Consider the following 20,600-nt stretch of genomic DNA (forward strand, 5'->3'; position numbering starts at 1 on the left):
CAAGTCTGGGAAATGTCTTTAGGTTACATTTCTATCACTATAAAACATTGGCTCTCAACCACTGGTGCTGTCACCCTCCTGTAGATGTTTGGAATGTGTGGGGGGCAGGGAGCATTCCTTGGTTGTCTCAGTGAAGGGAGAGTACTAATGGCATTCAGTGGGTGGGAGCCAGAAAGGCTAAATATCCTGGGGTGTGAGGGACAGACTTGCACAAATAAGAATTGCAAGGTTCAGAGTGCTAGTAGAGCCCCCACTCTGCCCCATGAGAAAAACTGGTACAAGAAGGAAAGGATCGGTATGGGGGAGGAGGATATCTAGTGCTATGCTAGTGATTGTTTAACCCCTGGCTCTGGAAGGGAGAGTGAGGAGCTCTGATATGTAGCATTTGCTGGTTTCTGTAGTATAATTACTCCTGCCATGGCCAATTTTAAGGTACCAACCCATAGTCCCTGAAGGAGGAATTAGGAAGAGATGTACACAGTCTGCTGTGGCAAGCTGGCAGGACCAGCCTCCAGCACACCACTGGGTTCACCTTAACCATTTCTGCATATATGATAGAGATGGTTATAGTCTGTGACATGGTGTAAGATACATACTCTAGTTCATCAATAATACTCTCCTTAATAGTTTAATTCTTAAAACAATCTCTTTTTCTGAGTACCATTTGGATTTCCTTTATATATATAAACATATATATGTGTGTGTGTGTTGAAATTTATTTTTTTCCATTTTATTTTATTTTATTAATATAATTTATTGTCAAATTGGTTTCCATACAACACCCAGTGCTCATCCCAACAGGTGCCCTCCTCTATTCCCATCACCCACTTTCCCCTCTCCCCTACCCCCATCTACCCTTAGTTTGTTCTCAGTCCTTAAGAGTCTCTTATGGTTTGCCTCCCTCCCTCTCTGTAACTTTCTTTTTTTCCACTTCCCCTCCCCCATGGTCTTCTGTTAAGTTTCTCAAGACCCACATATGAGTGAAAACATATGGTATCTGTCTTTCTCTGCCTGGCGTATTTCACTTACTATAATACCCTCCAGTTCCATCCACGTTGCTGCAAATGGCCAGATTTCATTCTATCTCATTGCCAAGTAGTATTCCATTGTATATATAAACCACATCTTCTTTACCCATTCGTCCATAACCCAGCTCAGCAAGAATGTTTTTTATTTAGTCTTAACTTTTATTTGAATAGCTCTGAAATTTTTTTCAAAGATCACAAGTATGTTTTGATTAATAATGTATATGTTTTCTGAAAAGAGGATAAAGTGAGTAGAAATTCAATTTATGTTTTATATGTGTATTAGAATATAGATTCTCTTAATGTTAAGTCATATTAGTATGTCGTCTTCTTAATGTGGTATAAACATGCTCATTTTACATTTCACTATCTGAAATGGAAGGGGCCTCTAACTGAACATCTGTCTGCTGTACTAGTAAGTAGATCTGTCTGCTTCGCGGCTTCTTCTGGTTACTTCAGTAATTTATCAGAATGCCCAGTTGTTATGAAGTCCAGATACCTAGATCATTCCTGCCCTTGGTTGAGCTCTTTTTTTTTTTTTTTCTCTTTTCAGGTATCTGGCATAATTTCGTCCTTGCACTCCTAGGTATTTTAGCTCTCGTGCTCCTCCCTATAATTCTCTTGCCGTTTTACTACACTGGAGTTGGGGTGCTCATCACTGAAGTTGCTGAGGTAAATAATGAGGATTACTTGGGGCATCCTTTTACCAGATTGTGATGTAACACAGCATTTTATGATGTCAGGAACTTTTATTCAAGTTCTCATATACAGAATGCTCAGTTTTTCCTGAAGAAATTGCTGTCATCCTTTTAAATTGAACAGAAAGTTTTGTGGAAGACATTGGCTTTTTAAAAATACTTAAATTTGTTTCTGTTCTGAGTTACAAAGATAGTATCAAGGTTTTCTACCTGTAGTTTGTTGATCAAATGCATCATTTACCTTTACTGTTTATTTTTATAACTGCGCTTTTGAGACAAATGTCCTTACTCCTAAGTAAGAAGATTGAAACCTAGGCTAGCCAGCTGGAACATTTCATGGGAGTTAAGTAAATGTCTTCAACTCTGTATTTCACTCCCTTAAACAATAATTACTGCAATGACATCAAGTCTTCTGTTCAGGCTTTCAGAAAAGGAAAATTACCTTTGTGAACAACTGATTCACATATTCATTGTGCTGTGGTATTGTCTGTATATTTGGGACTGTGTTTAGATAAGGACTTGTCTTACAATTTTATCCACCGAGGATATACAAGATAATGAAGGCATTCTGGTGACTACTTTCACAAAAAATTTTAATAAGCAGTTTGGGAAAAACTTTATCATTTTAATCTTCATAGTTGGCAAGTGGGGTTTCTTCGGTTGTGAAAAATTCAATTAGAGAAGTAGGAAAAGTAACTATAATTGTTAGGTTGATTTTGTTAATGTTCTAGGACTGTACATCTTGGATTCAAAGCTGGATTATTTTCTGCATTAGCCAAAATATTCTATTTAATTAAATCAGAGTCTTTAATTGTTTGGTCAGATAAATCATAGCTTGTCTTCATATATTATCTGATTTGGTTGTACCCTCTTCCCAAGGACTCACCTGCCATTGGACCCAGAGGCCTTTTTGTGGGAGACCTTGTCACCCATCTACAGGATTGTCCTGTTACTAATGTACAAGATTGGAATGAATGTCTAGATACCATCGCCTATGAGCCCCAAATTGGTTACTGTATTAGTGCATCAACTTTACAGCAGTTAAGCTTCCCAGTTAGAGGTGTGTATATTTCTTCAGTATAATATCATGTTTCAGGGGCGCCTGGGTGGCTCAGTCGGTTAAGTGTCCAACTCTTGGTTTCACTTCAGGTTATGGTCTCACAGTTTATGAGTCCAAGCTCCTCATAGGGCTTGTCAGCACAGAGCCCGCTTGGGATCCTCTCTCTCCCTCTCTCTCTGCCCCTGCCCTGCTCGCTCACTCTCTCTCTCTCCCAAAATAAATAATAATATTTTAATAATATTTTTAAATAATAATAACATTAATAGTAATAATAATATGCTTCAAGCAGCAGTACTTGGCCATTCACCAATTCTTAGCCCATGTCTATAGATTTATTTTGTTCTAATTTTTTTAAATAAATCAGTAAAGTAATAATAGGCAAAACTAGTATCTTGGTAAGTTGGATACTAATATTTATATATTGTTCAATGTCTAATTTCGTAATATCATATTTGACTTTCAAGACTCTAGTATCTAATTCTTTCCACATTCAGAAGAACTTGTGTTAAGTCAGCATTCAAGCTCAACCGTAACCAATTAAGTAAATTCCAGTAATTAAATACTCCCATGCTATATGGATGGTGTCATATCCAAAGCTATTTGGGGTAGAGTTATTTTATGTGGCAAGCATCCAGAGGAAGTCATGTTGGTATCTGAAAATATCCTCTGAAGTCAGATCTGTTGTTCTGTGTAGCAAGCGACAAGGTGAAGCAAGTTTATTCTCAGATGCTCCCAAATTTATTTTGAGTTCTTTCAGCTCTGAAAAATCAGCCTCCCAACTCTTTATATAAAATCATGGGGCCCAGATTATTTTGAGTGTTTAAAAACAAAAATTATATTCACGGATTATATCTTTAGGTCAAGAAATGCCCTGGAATGCTTGTCCACATCTACTGGGGTTAGGAAATATGATAAATAATCAGGAATAACTTCACTGAAGTACTATGTACAACAGTGGCAGAGTAATAAGAATTGATTTAAAAATTTTTTTTCAAATATAATCTTTCATATATTACCCATTTTTAAGAACTTTTATTACTGTAAAAACTTTTCAAACATACATAAAAGTCAAGAAAGTAGTAGAGGGATGCCTGGCTGACTCAGTCGGAGGAACATGCTACTCTTGATCTCGGGGTTGTGAGTTCGAGCCCACACTGGATGTAGAGATTACTTAAATAAAACTTAGGAAAGAAAAGAAAAGTAGTATAAATGGAACCTTATACATCATTCTCCCAGCTTCCGTAATTATCAACATTTTTCCAGCTTTTATATCTAATTATCCCACTTTTGAGGGGAGTATTTTTAAGCACATCTCAGGCATCATATCATTTCATCCATGAACTTTAGCATGTCTTTAGTACATGATGACTTTTTAAACATGACCACAGTACTATTATTCACACCTAACAAAATTAGCACTAATTCCTAATGTCTAGTCAGTATTCACTTTTCTCTAACTACTTTTTTTTTAATTTTTAAAAAATATTTATTTATTTATTTATTTTGAGAGACAGGGGAGGGGCAGAGAGTGAGGAGAGAAGAATCCCAAGCAGGCTCTGCTCTATCAGTACAGAGCCCAACGTGGGGCTCAAATTCGCAAACCATGAGACCATGACCTGAGCTGAAATCAAGAGTTGGATCCTTAACTGACTGAGCCACTGAAGCACCCCCTTACCTGCTTTTTTTAATAGTTGATTTCAAGTTGGATGGTATGTCTTTTAAGTGTCTTTGAGCTTGGAACAATTCCCCCTGGTGTTTTTTTCTTTTTTAGGTTTTTTTTTTTTTTTTGAGATCTCATTTAAGAAACTGTCACTTGTTTTGTTGAACTGCCCATATTCTGGATTTGTCTGGCTCTGTGTTATGCTTATGATGTCATTAACATGTTCAGATAGCCTCCAGATTTTCTATAGATGTTCATTAGGTGTAGACACTTGATTAAATTCAGGATCCGCTTTTTGAGGGGGTGAAAATACTTCATAGGTGGCGCTCACTACTTCCTATTGCATCATGTCAAGAGGCACCCAATATCTAGTCTTCTCCCTTGTGGTAATGTTAACATTGTTCAGTGGGCTAACCTGATTCTTTAAGGTTGAAATATTTATACTTTTTACTATTCTCAAGAGCCACTTAGCATCTTCCCAAACATTTCAGATGATGGAAGGTTGGTATATGACCTGTAATGTGTTCTTCTCTGAGAGAAATGATCCATTATTTCACACTTCTTAGGTCCTTTATCATTTTCCTCCAATTTCTCTAAATTTGGTGTAATATGTATTGAATTACAAAAGCCAAACTGACCCAGTAATCAAAGTTCTCTCTAGTAGAATTGTTTTATTGTTTTATTTAGGACATCTGCATTTCAAATGTTTAAGGTTTTGCCCCTTTCCTGGCATACAAAATGAAAATGAAAGTTTTCCTGGAAATACTCTGAAACTCTTTTCTTTCCTTTTTTTTTTTTAATTTTTTTTAAATGTTTTATTTATTTTTGAGACAGGGAGAGACAGAGCATGAACAGGGGAGGGTCAGAGAGAGGGAGACACAGAATCTGAAACAGGCTCCAGGCTCTGAGCTGTCAGCACAGAGCCCGACGTGGGTCTCGAACTCACGGACCGCGAGATCATGACCCGAGCCGAAGTCGGCCGCTTAACCGACTGAGCCACCCAGGCACCCCTCCTTTTTTTTTTTTTAACATTTACTTATTATTTTTGAGAGAGAGAGAGTGCAAACAGGGGGAGGGGCAGAGAAAGAGGGAGACACAGAATCCAAACTAGTCTCTAGGCTCCAAGCTGTCAGCAAAGAGCCCAACACAGGGCTCAAACCCACGAAGCACGAGATCATGACCTCAGCCGAAGTCAGATCTTTAACCAACTGAGCCACCCCGGTGCCCTTCTGAAACTCTTTCGTTGTCAGCTTTTTGAGTATTTCACTGTTATGTATTTGGGAGGTATTTGTGTTAAAACATAAAGCAGATATTACTCTTTCTACTTAATAAAAAAAATAAATCCCAAAGTAATTCTTCAATATCTATTTCATCTCCTTAGGAGTGACTGTATTAGGATACATGTTGATTTTACATGATGACTGTTGACTATGTCTGATAAACCTGTACCTCTATTTAACCATTTTTAGATGGAGTGAATACATTTAGCCAGTTTATAGGAATCTTAATGACTGTAAATTTAAATTAAATTAAAATATATACTAAATTAATTTTAATGGCAGACTTGACCACTGAGGCTGTAGATATTTTAAAGAAAATTATGGATTATGGTGCCTGGATGGCTCATTCGGTTAAGCGTCTGACTCTTCATTTCGGCTCATGTCATGATCTCACTGTTTGTGGGATCAAGCCCCACATCAGGCTCTGCACTGAAAGCATGGAGCCTATTTGAGATTCTCCCTCTCTCTCTGCCCTCCCTCCCTCTCTCTCTCTCTTCTCTCTCTCTCCAAATCAATAAATAAACTTTTTTAAGAAAAGAAAGCTATGGATTAATAGTATTTTATATGTATCTAGGTACATTTTTTTATCCTTAGTTATAAAGAGAGGGAAAAGATACAATTAAATATGGTAATACAAAGTGGGCAATAATCCGAAAGTGATTCATGTTCATTTTGGAGTGGACTTTAGTATACATAATTAAAATTCTAGAAATTTACACCACTGCAAAAACAATAAAGCCACCTTGGAAAAAAGATCTGACCCTGGAAGTGCATGTAAGCTGTCCCAACCAATTGTTTCTGGCCACTTACCTCTCATAGGTGTATTATCAAGTTGTTTAAGATATAATTAAGCAGACTGGATGTTCTCCTTAAGATATTAACAAGTAGATTTTTGTCAAATTAGATTTTTTAACGTTTTATTTTTTGAGAGACAGAGACAGAGTGTGAGTTGGGGGGGACAGAGAGGGGGGAGACACAGAATCCAAAGCAGGCTCCAGGCTCTGAGAAATTTCTGTCAAATTAGAAAAAAATGTGGTTAATCTATGATATGAAATTGTTTAGACCTGCTTTTCTTCTGTTAATCCTTTCCTTTTTGATTTTTAAACATTAACTCACTAAACTACAAATGTCACCGACAGAGGTAAGGCTGGTTAAATTCCACTTCTTCCCCTGGTACATGGGGCCAGCCTAAGGAGCTTGTCCCATACACTCCTTGGAGATTGAATGGCCTTTCCAGGAAGCCCCCAAAAAAGACACTGGGTCAGGACTTGGAGCCCATTGCACCTGAAATAGATCTCTGATCTCATTCTGGGTCAGAACAGAAAACAAAACTTTACCCCCATTCATAGTCAAGCCTCTACTTTTACAATTGCTGGGTGTCCATATGCCACTTTGTGATTTGAGTGGAATTGAAAGTTACAGAAAAGAACTAGTCTGGGTCTTTATTTGGGACTATTTTCCTAACAAGTAGCTTGCATCCTCTTTCTTTAGTTTGAGAGGAATCCTTCATTTCGTATACACATAAAGCTAAATTCCTTTTTTCTTTCCTGAAAGCATTATCTCGAATAAGAAAGACTGTACTCAACAGTCCAGCATTTGAACTAGGTTTCCAGGAGCATGAGATTGAAAACTAAAAGCAACTGCTCCCTAAAAAGAAGCTTTGAGCTCAGACTCAGCCATCCCCATTGAACAGCCTGTATTCCTATTCAGAGGAGGCGAGGGTATATCCCTGTAACTGCCTGGCAACAGGAATATTGTATTCCTGTCTTATGTATCTATACATATGTAGCTATAACTGAAGTGAGAAGAGACCCTTCCCTACCTAGTTTAAGATAATAAAAGGAAACTTCCAGGAATCCTTTCCATGTATTTTGAGTACTCAGATTGTTTTTATGCCTAATCTTCTCTACTGTTTGGGGAAAAGTATCTGTTTTTTCATTGTGAACATCAAGTTATGATCCAAAGTTTTTTTGCTATCCTAAATTGAAGAGAGAATGTGTGTATATGTGTGTGTGTTTATAATTTTTTTTAACTACTTATTAGGTGATGCTGGTATAAATTCTATAGAACTAAGAACAAATAAAGAGGAGGGGCGCCTGGGTGGCTCAGTTGGTTTAGCATCGGACTTTGGCTCAGGTCATGATCTCGTGGTTAGTGAGTTCAAGCCCCGCGTCGGGCTCTGTGCTGGCAGCTTGGAGCCTGGAGCCTGCTTCTGATTCTGTGTCTCCCTCTTTATCTGCCCCTCCCCAACTTGTGTTCTGTCTCTCTCTGTCTCTTAAAAATATAAAAAAAAATTTTTTTTAAAGAATAAATAAATAGGCTTGCCTCCCTGTGTTGGAGCTCTAACTACATTTATATATTTAATAAGCTAGGATAAGAAAATTATTCAGTTCATTTTGGTAATAGAGAAAGTAGTGGGGACTGTGAACTATACATTGAAGAAGGTTCCAGTCTTTTTCTAAAACTAACCTCAGGGCGCCTCAGCGGCTCATTAGACGTCTGACTCTTGATTTTAGCTCAGGTCATGATCTTGTGATTCCTTAGATTGAGGCCCATGTCAGGCTCTGCACTGACAGCACAGTGCCTGCTTGGGATTCTCTGTCTTTCTCTCTCTCTCTGCCCCTCCCCTGCTTATGTGCACGTGCACACTCTCTCCCTCTCTCGCTCTCTCAAAATAAATAAACATTTTTTAAATAAATAAAAAAATGAAATTAACCTCTGGTGGGCACCTGGCTGGCTCAACTGGAGCATGTGACTCTTGATCTCAGGGTTGTAAGTTCAAACCCCACATTGGGTGCAGAGATTACTTTTAAAAAATTAACCTCTGTTCTAGACTATGCTTTGGAGGCTAAACTATTTCTACAACTATCTTAGGACCCATCTTAGGGTTCATTCAGAATATGCAGCTTCTCCCTATGGTAGAATTATGAAACTGATCTGTTCTTGAATTACCTAATTGTCTCCCAGACTGAGATTTAAGGGAGAAGTCTAATCTTTCAGAGTTACATTCAACCTACAAATGCCTCTGGGACCTTTCAATACAATCTTGAGTGCTTCTTCAAAAGTAGAATTGGATTGGCCTGTCATGCTTAGTAAAAAAGGTACATACGCTAATATGAGAATTGTCTGTGGCATCCCCAGGTTAAGAATCGAGTTACAGAAATTGACTTAGCAACTTGTCCTTTAATGTGACCCAGTAGAAAATATTCTAAAAGTTTTTTTAAACATAGAACTTTTTTTTAATTGATAAACAGAGAAATATCAAATTTACCTCTCAAATGACCACAAAATATGTAACTCTTTATTGGAAAATTCTGTTTGTCGGGAGATATTTACACTTGTGAGGATGGCCACAGCCATGGATTTATGTTTTAGAGTAATCATCATAGGAAGAAGCCATAACATAAAGGTTGCAAATTGGTGGTAGCCCAGAGACCAAATCCAGCCTTGGCAAATGTATTTGGTCTGGCTTATGTGGTATTTTTTTATATTAATTAGATGCCAATATTTAAAATTGAAGAGGTTTCACAAAGTCCAGATTTCAGATTTCTCTTGGAATAAAATCAACAGTCCGTGGAATCAAGCCCCCAAGTTGAGTGCCTGGCTGCTAATTCCATAAAGCAGGGTCTACATTTTCTAATTCATCGCAGTCCCTCTACTCCCTATTTTTTTCCCCACACACTATCTACTTCATTTATTTGAAACCTGCTTGGCCTGTTTTGGCATTTGTGTTTCCATACATGCTGCATCAATAGTGATATCAAATTCTTGACTTTAAATTCTGTATTGTATATATTCCTCCAAGAAAAGTTAGTGATCAAGTATCAGATGTAAATTTTCTAGATTTCTAATACAAAGGAAAGTGGCACAGAATGTCATATATGTATTCAATGTATACTGAGTTATCTACCTTATGTAAGATTGAGAAACTTTTTTCTCAAGGAGCTCACAGTCCAGTCAAAGACACAGAGCATTTGATAGGGATTAAGGAGTGTACCTGTGATGAGCACCGGGTGATGCATAGAAGTATTGAATCATGATATTGTATACCTAAAAGTAATATTATACTATATGTTAACTAACTGGAATTTAAACTAAAAAAAAAAGCAGACCATGCCCACGTTATTACAGTACAAGGTTAATTGCAGTACAAGGTTAATTGTAGGTAATGACAGGAATTGGTGGGAATTGTGGGAGTTGGTGGTGGTCAATCTTCACTGGGAAGATGAGAGCAGGTTTCATAGCATCACCCCTTGAGTTGGGCCTCAACAATGAGTCTAATTTCAGGAGGCCAAAATGGAAATAAACCTTGGCACCAGAACCTAGAAAGCAGTTAGGGAACTGCTAGTAATTTGGTTCAGCAAGATAATAGTATGAGATAAGATGAGAAAAAAAAATCAGCTATCTTTCAGTTTTAGGCTATGGAATTTAGACGTTATTTGGGAGTAGTGCAGTCCTTGGAAAGTTTTGATCAGAGGAGTTACATTCTCATTGTTTTACTCAGGAAGATGAATCTGAAGCATTTGGTATGTAGGAAAGGCTTGCGTATGCTAATAGGTGGTAAGCAAACAAGACTTCTTAGGATTCTTCAAATGGGTCAGGTGAGAAGTTAGAGCCTGCACTCAAATGCAAATATATAGGAGAAAAATAATGAGGAGGTAAAAATTGGTGGGACTTGGCAACTGATCAGAGACAACCCTGAAACTGTAGCCTGGATTGGTAAAAAAAAAAAAAATCCTAAACAACTTTGTACTTTATACTTTACTATTAAGAGTGACCGATTATTGGGGCGCCTGGGTGGCGCAGTCGGTTAAGCGGCCGACTTCAGCCAGGTCACGATCTCACGGACCAATGAGTTCGAGCCCCGCGTCAGGCTCTGGGCTGATGGCTCAGAGCCTGGAGCCTGTTTCCGATTCTGTGTCTCCCTCTCTCTCTGCCCCTCCCCCGTTCATGCTTTGTCTCTCTCTGTCCCAAAAATAAATAAACGTTGAAAAAACAAACAAACAAAAAAAAAGTGACCGATTATTGATTACAGGCACAGGTTTATCTGTACCATTTGCTACTCACAGTTTGCCTTCATATTTCAAATACAAATCCTCATTTAAAATTTAAATACCTATTCAATTATAAGAAAACAACAGAGAAAGAAAAAAGAAAACAAAACTGCCCACACAGCCAAGCAATGCAGAAGAGAAACTGATTTATCAGTTAGTTTGTTTCACCTGTTTTGTTCTTCATTTTATGTAGACCAAGGAGAGAGAGCCACAGTGGCTGGGGGGGATCCACTCTAACCAATACAAGATGTCTCCCTCAAATAACCTAGTTTAAAAAAAAAAACTGTTTGAAAACCAAACAACGACTGATGACTAAAATACAAAATCCTTGTACAATCATATTGCATATCAACTAACATTTTCCTGCCAGTGCTCTTGAAGACACACTTGTAATAGAAAAGCTTTTTGTGGTACTAGAAAACGTACTTTTTTTTGGTAGTTCTCTGGTAACTGCTTTTCAATCTGTCTTCCTTAGCACATCTATGGTAGCATACATATAAGATTCTAAGTTTAATTGGTCCCTGCTACACATCAGTTTATGCTTTACAGGTTTGATATGCTGAGTGCAGGAAACCTTCCAAAATAAACACATGGAATCATTTTTATTCCACCTATATCAGTGATTTAGTTTTCTTATTCTGCCCCAGATACAAGTGAGGGAGTACACCAAAAACCTTTGAAAAATAAATGAATAATGAGAATAAACAGTTACCCTGTTTGCATTGTCTTCCAAAAGTGGTAACTGGATTATTGGTATGCAGGCAAATATGTGCACATCTCTGGGGTCAGATTGGGCTGCCCTGATTTTATGAGGAAAGCCGTAAGGTAAGCAAGGAGGCAGGATAGATATTTGATCTAATGGGGATGTCTTTAGGGATGAGAGTCTTTTAGGCATCCTCTTGCCCACTCTGCTGAACTCAAGTAATACTGGATCAGTAGCATTAGGACAGCTAATAGTGGCTCATTAAATATTTGTGCTTGACTAGCTGGAGTTACTGCAAAACTTACTGAGACCCTGGAACTCTAGCTTTATTAATAGGTAAGTTTATAGGAAGACAGAAATCTACGGTAAGTGCTGCTTCTTGATTTCAAACTGGACAAGTCTTTTTGTAATATCATGTCTCTTTTTGTAACATAAAATGACTGCAGTGAGTAGCCTGTCAGACTGAACTAAGAATCATACAATTGTTTCCAAATTCATATGCATTTTACTTACTCTTTTTGTCTTGAAAGCAAAATTTTCATTACATATGTACTTCTATATAACAGATTCTAATTCACTATTTCTCTTTAGCATACAAACGGCTAGATGGTTCGACTGAATGTTGTAACAATCACAGCCTCACAGATGTGTGCTTTTCCTACAGAAATAACTTTAATAAACGTTTGGTGAGTTGTCCCTGAAGCAATCTTGCTTGTCTGATATAATTTTTATAAAATAAGCATATAGAACTAAAATGTAATCTATGAACACTTTTCTCTTTTGTTTCATATCGTTTTATTAAAATTTCTATATTTCACTTGCCACATTTCATCTGAGAATCTTTAAAAATTTATAGGTATAATATCTTATTTGGCCGAAGTAGAATACTTGAATCTAATTTATAGTAGGTGCACATAAATGGCATTTCTTTTAAATGAACTTTGTTCCTAATATGCTCTGTAACATGAAAGATACTGAGCACTGGAACTTGCTGTTTTTCTTGTTAGTAAATTATTTTGGGTATTGACTAATTAATATTTTACTCATAGCATACATGCCTACCCGCCCGGAAAGCAGTTGAAGCCACACAAGTTTGTAGAACCAATAAAGATTGTAAAAAAAGTTCAAGTTCCAGTTTCTGTATAATACCTTCTTTGGAAACTCATACTCGCTTAATAAAAGTGAAACATCCTCCTCAAATTGATATGTTGTATGTAGGCCATCCACTGCATCTTCATTACACAGGTGGGTACTTATTATGGTAGACCCTCAGAAAATCATTAAGATGTCATATATTCTTCATGGTAGAAACTCAGTACAAATCCTTGGGTTAATTTTATTTATTATAAATTTGACTACTTTTTAAGTCTTAACTTGTTCTTCAGTATTGTATGAAATTTAGGCATTAGGAAAATAATCTGAATTTTATGAAACAAGGTGTAACTGAATCCCATGTCTGCCTATGGAGAGTGACTTATTTTCTTCACTACCATTTATGTCCAAGTCACATAGATGATCTCTCAGATGTTCTCTGAGAGTTTGTTAAACCTACCCAGTTCCCCAAACTATGGCAAGAGCAACATACCCCAAAGAATGCCGGGAGTTATAGTGGTAAGACTATAATTTATGCATAACACATGAATTTTATATTAATATAATTTTCATGTTTTTTTATGTTTATTTTTTATTTTTGAGAGAGAGCGAGTTGGGGGGGGCAGAGAGAGAGGGAGACAGAGAGAGAATCCCAAGCAGGCTTCCCATTGTCAGCATAGAGCCCCACATGGGGCCCAAACTCACAAACCATGAGATCATGACTGTAGCCATGATAAAGAGTAGGATGCCCAACCACCTGAGCCTCCCAGGTGCCCTAATGTTTATTTATTTTTGAGAGAGAGTGAGAGACAGGGAGAAAGAGAGAGAGAGAAAAAAAGTACACATGCAAGCTGGAGAGGGGCAGAGAGAGAAGGAGACAGAGGATCCAAAGCAGGCTCCGTGCTGTCAGTGCAGAGCCCAATGTGGGGCTCAAACTCATGAACCATGAGATCATGACCTGAGCCAAAGTCATATCTTAACTGACTGAGGTACCCAGGTGCCCTTGAATATAATTTTCAGAACTGGGCTGGCATAATTGTTTTAACAGAGGCTACATTATTGGGACTAAATAGATAGCTTCTTCATATTGCTGAAGATCATATAGTCTAATTTTGTTGTACAAGATTTTTTTTTAAGTTCCTTTTTTTATAATGGTTTTGTGGAAATATAATTCACATGCCATATATTTGAGCCTTTTAAAGCATACAATTGAAGGTTTTTTAATATGTTCAGAGTTGTGCAACCATTACCACAGTCTAGTTCTAGAATATCTTCATCACCCCAAAAAGAAACAGTGTATTCACTATCAGTCACTTCTCATTTCTCCCTACCCCCAGTCCTTGGCAACCACTAATCTACTTTCTGTTTCTATAAGTTTGCCTAGTCTGCACATTTCATATAAGTAGGATATTTTGTGACTGACTTCTTTCACTTAGCGTAATGTCTCCAAGGTTCATCCATGTTGTAGCATGTCTCAGTAGGTCATTCCTTCTTGTGGCAAAATAATACTCTGTTTAATGGACATATCACATTTTCTTTATTCATTCATCAGTTGATGGGCATGGGGGTTTTATATTACTCTTTAAAAGGCTGTCTCATTGTTTCATAGTCATAGCCTGTAACCTGGGTCATTCTTCTTCTTTATCAGTTTGACACTAAGTGACTCTAGAATGCAAATATTATTTTTTTTAATGTTTTATTTCTTTTTGAGAGAGAGAGACAGAGTAGGAGCAGGGTAGAGACAGTCAGAGAGGGGACATAGAATTGGAAGCAGGTTCCAGGCTCTGAGCTGTCAGCACAGAGCCCGACGTGGGGCTCAAACCCATGTGCCGTGAGATCATGACCTGAGCCGAAGTCAGATGCTCAACTGACTGAGCCACCCAGGCACCCCTAGAATGCAAATATTAAATATATCCTCAACAAATGGAAAGGAAGTTCCCTTTTAGAATAATTCAGAACTATGTACTATGTAATTCAGAAATATGTACTATATGTTCTACCTAATTACAGAGAAGTTTGTAAATGTTTTGAGCAAAAACAGGATTACGGAATGCACAGAGTGGAAGAGACCAAAAATTTCCCCTAGTCATAATCCTTGTTTTAGTAATGATTTAGTAAGAGAAAACCAAGACCAGAAAGAAGTTAAGTGGCATAATAGAGTAAATGTGATTTTCAGGTTATGCCTCTTTGAAGGATAAGGACTCTTCATAAATTCTGCCATAGTTTTTAAGTCAGTCTCTTTATTTGGTAGTCATGCTTGGTATATAGTCAGTTTTATATTATTCTTACCTCCAAATATAAGTACATACTGAGATATGAATTTCTGTATTCCACTATATTTATTAGATGTTCTAGAATAATTGTTTTTATATGTGGGGCATATAGGCTGCCTGCTTATGTTTGGGAAGAGCTTTCTCAACCAGTTTAATAGACTAGCCCAATTGTTGACCACATGGAAAAATTTATAATGCTGTTGCTTCTCTATATGAACAATATTCATTATTCCTTGTTTTTCTTTTTCAGTGAGCATCACCAGTTTTATCCCACGCTTCAACTTTCTAAGCATAGATCTGCCTGTGGTTGTGGAGACATTTGTCAAGTATCCTTTCTGGTGTAAAGAATGTTTTTAAAAGGTGTTACTTGGAACGTGATTAGGCTTACCTTGAATAGAGCATGCATAGACCTTACAAGTGTCCATTGATTGCTAACAACTGAAAAAGAGACTTTAAAGTTGAAAAAGATCAGATTGTATATAGGAAGGAAGAAGTCAGAGGAAAGAGATTGCTCAGGGAAGGAGAAAAGTTAAGATATGGAAGGGAGGAAACCCAGAATATAATTTGAGAGTTGAATTTACAGATCTAAGACCTTTTTTAGTAAGTTTATAAAGAATGAAAGCTCAAAATGCCAGTGAGGTGATGAACTCTGCCCCTTGTGAACCTGTTACCTTGGACTAAGTGGAAGAATGCATAAGGGAGATCAAACTGGTTTCCACTACTAAAATAGCAATTCAGAGGACAAAATCTCACGTGTTCTTTAGCATATTATGTTGGAATATAAAACTTGACATTTTCTAAAATTTGTTATTATGAAGAATTTGAACACTTTGGAAGGGTTCTTTATTTTTGTCATTGTTTTTTCTTTTTTACCTTCTAGATTTTATTACTAAAAATGGATTTTTTTAATTCCAGTATAGTAAACGTACGATATTATATCAGTTTCAGGTGCACAATACATATTTTTGTCACTTTTAAATCATTTTCATTTCCTTCCTCAATGATTTGCGAAAATATGAAAGGGAAAACAAATGAACAGTTAGTAAAAAATATGTACAATCAAGATAGTACCTTGTAGATTGCAGCTTTGTCTCAGAGATTTATGACATATATAAGCTTTTAGATGGCAGTAAAATACAATTATATTTGTGTTACAGTTAATATTTATACTACTTATAGTGTACACTAGTTATAGATAATAGTAAAATAGAGTTGAAGGGGCCAAAATCCTTATGTTCCCTAAGATAAGGTAATACTTTGTAGGGATCAAAAAGTAATTTTCCTTTATTGGTAATTGCTTCCACATTCCTTTCTCTTGTTGTGTCATTAAAGTATTACAAAGACTCAGTCTTCCTTGGAGTTTGTTATAGATTGTCTTAGTTTACAAATGGTTGGCCCTTATTTTTCTAGCCAAGATTTTTGAGCTTTGAAATAATATGAATAATTTATTTTAAATGGTAGAGATCTAGGAAGGAATGTCCTATACTTGTGGGCAGAGATTTAAAGAAAGCAGCTATAATCTCAAATCCAGCCCTAGTAAAACATTCTCTTCTGACTACCAGAAATGTGGTTTCTTTTCAGACCTCATAGTCGGATCCTTAACTGATTTTACCCAGGTACCTGATTTCCCTCTCAGGAGCTCTGGCTATTGTTAATGCAGTGCCCTGCTTTGCTTTGGATGGTCAGTGGATTTTAAACTCTTTCCTAGATGCCACCCTTACCTCAGTGATTGGAGACAATGATGTCAAAGATCTGATAGGATTTTTCATCTTGCTTGGTGGCAGTGTACTTTTGGCTGCCAACGTGACCCTGGGACTCTGGATGGTTACAGCACGGTAATATTTGCATTCATCTGGCAGAATGATCCTTGGTATGAAATATAAAGTGTTTCCTTAAAATTACATTTTAACTAACAACTTTAAGATCCTCATGTATCAGAATATCCAAACTCTGGGATGGAGGATAAACAGAAGAAATGAAAGGCATAGTCTCTGACTACATTCTGATTTTAAAGATTGAACTTAACAAATTTCAGATGCTTGTGGAACAATTTCTAAACAAGTGAAAATTCATGTTAAACCATTTTGTGCAACTCCGGATCATGTTGCAGTAGTGTAAAGGAGAACAGAATTAGGTGGAATTAATTGGGGCAAACTTTTTGAAAAAACATCATGAATCCAGATTTGAAGAAGACCAGAATCTGGCCAAGTGGAAGGGTGAGCATTTTCTTGGCCTGTATCTCTTGTCCTTTGTCTTGTTTGAAAAGAATTTTAAGATTTAATGGTGTATTATTTTGTACTCTGACAACTGAGGTCTGATTGCAGTTAATAAAATTCTATAAAAGTATCTGCTGACATGAAAGGAGAAATTTTTGTCAAATGATGCCAAATAAGTGAAAAAAGTAGGAAGTAGGGCCTACAATACCATGATGCATGTTTTGCCCCACAGGAATTGTCTCTTTGATGTGTCCCCATGCCCTCATAAAGCAGCACTAGCCTTAACATTTAGAGTAAGCTGAAAGAGGTGTCTTTCACTTGCAGCCTGTGAGCTGAGGAAGTTAAAGTTGAACCTCAGAACTGAGCCTGGTCTTCTAACAGATCACAAGACAGATCTGCTACAGTCCTGGTTACCATTCTCTACAAAGCTTTGAAGCTTGAAACCCTTCCAGGGTAGACATTTTCTCTTGTGCTGCTGGGGTTATCTGGGGCCTAGGTCCTGGGTTCCTGTCTTCAAGAAGCACCTACCTTAAGCTCTCAACCATACTTTGTCCTCACCAGCAGCTTCCATGTTTCTCTATATTAAGTAATTAAATGCCCAGGCCTTGTTTTCCATCTTTCCTCTAAGCTACCTCTATGGGTCCACGGAAGACTTGGTAGTACAGTGAGAATGGCTACACGGGAATACAGATGTGGACTTGCCAGAGGCTGGGAACTGACTCTTGAGCCCAAAAGTGCCCTGAGTAGTTCAAGGTCTTTTGCACTGGAGATGCAGCCCTGGAAGATCCAGAAAGTCAACAGGCCACTGTGAAGCTATTGGTCTTCTAAGTGTATGAGCATGCAATTCTTTGATGAAAAATAAGTGCTTCTCTCATGCACTCAAGAACATTAACACCCATGTACCCAACTTCTTCACTAAGTGAGATATTCCATGGTGTTCACCTTTTTCCCATCATTGAGTTGCTCTTCAGGCACTAAAACTTTTTAATCATTTTTAAGAAACTCTTTAGACTATATTACAAGTTTGCCTGCCTTCTTAAATAGAAATTATATATGGAGTATGTTAAGATGTTATTAATGACTTGAGGTCATCAGTTATTACCGCTATTAAAACCGTACACATTATTCGTTTATCCCAGAAAGAAAAACTTTTGTTGTGTTCTTCGGTAGATAGTCCTTTGGGACCAAAGACTGTTAGCAGAGTGAGCTCAGACCTGTTTAGGTAGTAGAGCCTGGGAAATGCCATGAAATACTTGTATAATTAATTTGATTACATAAACTAAGCAATTTACTAATCAACATGTTGTATATGTGCAGGTCAGTTTTTTTGAAACTGAGAAAAAAATTTTAATAGAGGAAATCCTACCCCTTAACTTCTTTCTCTGGGGAAAAAAAAAACTAATTTTCTTGTAGAATTTGAACATCGTGGTCTGTTGCTCTCTAGGGTCAGGATTTGGGAACCACCCTTATTAGGATATTGAGCAGATCCATCGCATTTGTATAGAAATGACCTTATCATGCAAGAAAGGAAATGTTATCTGTGTCCAGCTTGACTGTGGGCACTTCTGGAGTAAGGACCATGTCATACTCATCTTTGCATCCCTGGGACAGTGCATGAGACATCATAAATACTTAATAAATGTGGTTGAATGGATGATGAATAGTGTTATTTATGGATTAGAAAAGCATGTTTCTATTTAAGCTACAAATAGTATTATTGAATACTGTATATATATGTTAACATAAAAAATAACTTGGAAGGTCTTTGTGTCCTATAAAGATATTATCATCTTTATGAAAATAATCCATTTTCATTTCTGTAGAGCAATTAGAAAAATGAATTATTTTAAGGATTTGAAGAAAATGTTGTCTGTGTTGTCACGTTGTTCAACAGTAAAACTTTATTTTCAGTGTTCCTACTACATTGTTTACATTTTCAAGAGGTTTTTTTTAATCCCCTATAATCTGTATAGAAGGTATATATTTTTTCATCTCAGTTTGAAAAGACATGCAGTTAAACTTGACATTTTGATAATCGCCCTTATAGGTCATGGTCATCTATTCTAACAGCAAATTTCAAACAAGCACTTCATGGATACATGGCTCTCAGTCATCAGTTTGTCCTATGGTATTTATTGAACATCCACATACTAATTAATGGTGCACAGGTATTTTTTCCTACAGATCTTGCGACTGTGCTGTAATTCATTCTTAGTATTTAACTTAAAGATACCATGGTTCCTGGCTTTTGATGTTTAGCAATAAAAGAATAAATGTGTACCAGCATTGTATGTTTTACCATCATCTATGTGTTGTCTTTTTTCAAAAACTTCTATTCTTTTCTGTCAAAATTGTTCCCTTTACATTACAGTATGATCTTTGTTGTTCTTAAATTCTTGATTCTAAAAGCAGCCTTCAGTTTTCACTCAAGCAACCTGTATATGAAAGTTGTTGCAGGCCACAGAAAGAAGGCTTTTTTTTTTTTACATTTATTTATTTTTGAGAGACAGAACACAAGTGGGGAGGGGCAGAGAGAGAAGGAGACAGAATCTGAAGCAGGCTCCAGGCTCCGAGCTATCAGCACAGAGCGCGACACAGGGCTTGAACTCACAAACTGAGATCTTGACCTGAGCCAAAGTTGGACGCTCAACCAACTGAGCCACTCAGGCACCCCAAGAAGGCTTTTTTAAATGAGATTCCTGTGCTCTCTCTATTGTTTTGGAAATGGCCTGTTTATGGGTGAAGAAAGAGGACTATCATGTTTCCTTTCAATAGTGTCTGACAGAAGTCTTCTCTAGGTTAGTGTATGTTTCTTAGGAATTCGTGGAAAAGTATTTCAACTCTGACATTTGATTGATCTTGACCTTTTGCTCTAGTACTTCCTCCCTTGTCCACAGAGCCAGGCTCTCCCTCCTCCTTTCTCTCTCTCTCTCCCTGTCTCCCCTTTCCCTCTTTCCCTCCTCTCTCTCTCTCTCTCTCTCTCTCTCTCTAACTGCCCTCTCACACACATGCACATGTTCTCTTTCGAGATTACTTAAAGGCCAAATACAATAGGATGGAAATTTAGCCCAACTCTTGATTGGCTAGCCTCATTCCACTCCTTTTTGCCTCTGATTTCATTCTATTATAATTAAGAGCCACGAGACTAGATGACTGATTATCTAAACCACTTTTTTTTAGCAGCTTGAGATACAATTAAATACCATAAAATTCACCTGTTTAATGTGTACAATTCACTGTAAACTATTTTTCTTTTAATGACTACTCAAACAATAGTATACATATGCTTTAGTGTAATCTAACATTTTAAGCAAATGAACATGTGATACAAGACTGAGAAGAAAGAAAATGTTTCATTTATTTCACAGCTTTTTGAACTCTGAAGTGGTTTTCAGTACTGGAAGTAAAGTTGAGTCACAAATTATTTTTAAGGTAAAGCATGTAGAGGGGTACCTGGCTGGCTTAGTCGGTGGAGGATGTAACTCTTGATCTCGGGGTTGTGGGTCATGAGGTCAAGCCCCACGTTGGGTGCAGAGATT

The 20,600-nt window shown here is 37.2% G+C and overlaps 1 protein-coding gene across 1 annotated transcript in view; it reads left to right on the plus strand.

Annotated features, from left to right (window-relative positions):
* The window catches only part of MBTPS2 (membrane bound transcription factor peptidase, site 2), a 41,454-nt gene extending 22,089 nt beyond the window's left edge, over window positions 1–19,365 (plus strand). The window contains exons 6-11 of the mRNA XM_043570123.1: window positions 1,579–1,697; window positions 2,603–2,783; window positions 12,072–12,166; window positions 12,530–12,725; window positions 15,096–15,171; window positions 16,462–19,365. Of these exons, the coding sequence (XP_043426058.1) occupies window positions 1,579–1,697; window positions 2,603–2,783; window positions 12,072–12,166; window positions 12,530–12,725; window positions 15,096–15,171; window positions 16,462–16,684 (890 nt within the window). The 3' untranslated portion in view covers window positions 16,685–19,365. The remainder of the gene's footprint in view (window positions 1–1,578; window positions 1,698–2,602; window positions 2,784–12,071; window positions 12,167–12,529; window positions 12,726–15,095; window positions 15,172–16,461) is intronic.
* Window positions 19,366–20,600: the final 1,235 nt, after the last annotated feature.

This window comes from Prionailurus bengalensis, chromosome X, assembly GCF_016509475.1.
Source record: "Prionailurus bengalensis isolate Pbe53 chromosome X, Fcat_Pben_1.1_paternal_pri, whole genome shotgun sequence".
Lineage (NCBI taxonomy): Eukaryota > Metazoa > Chordata > Mammalia > Carnivora > Felidae > Prionailurus > Prionailurus bengalensis.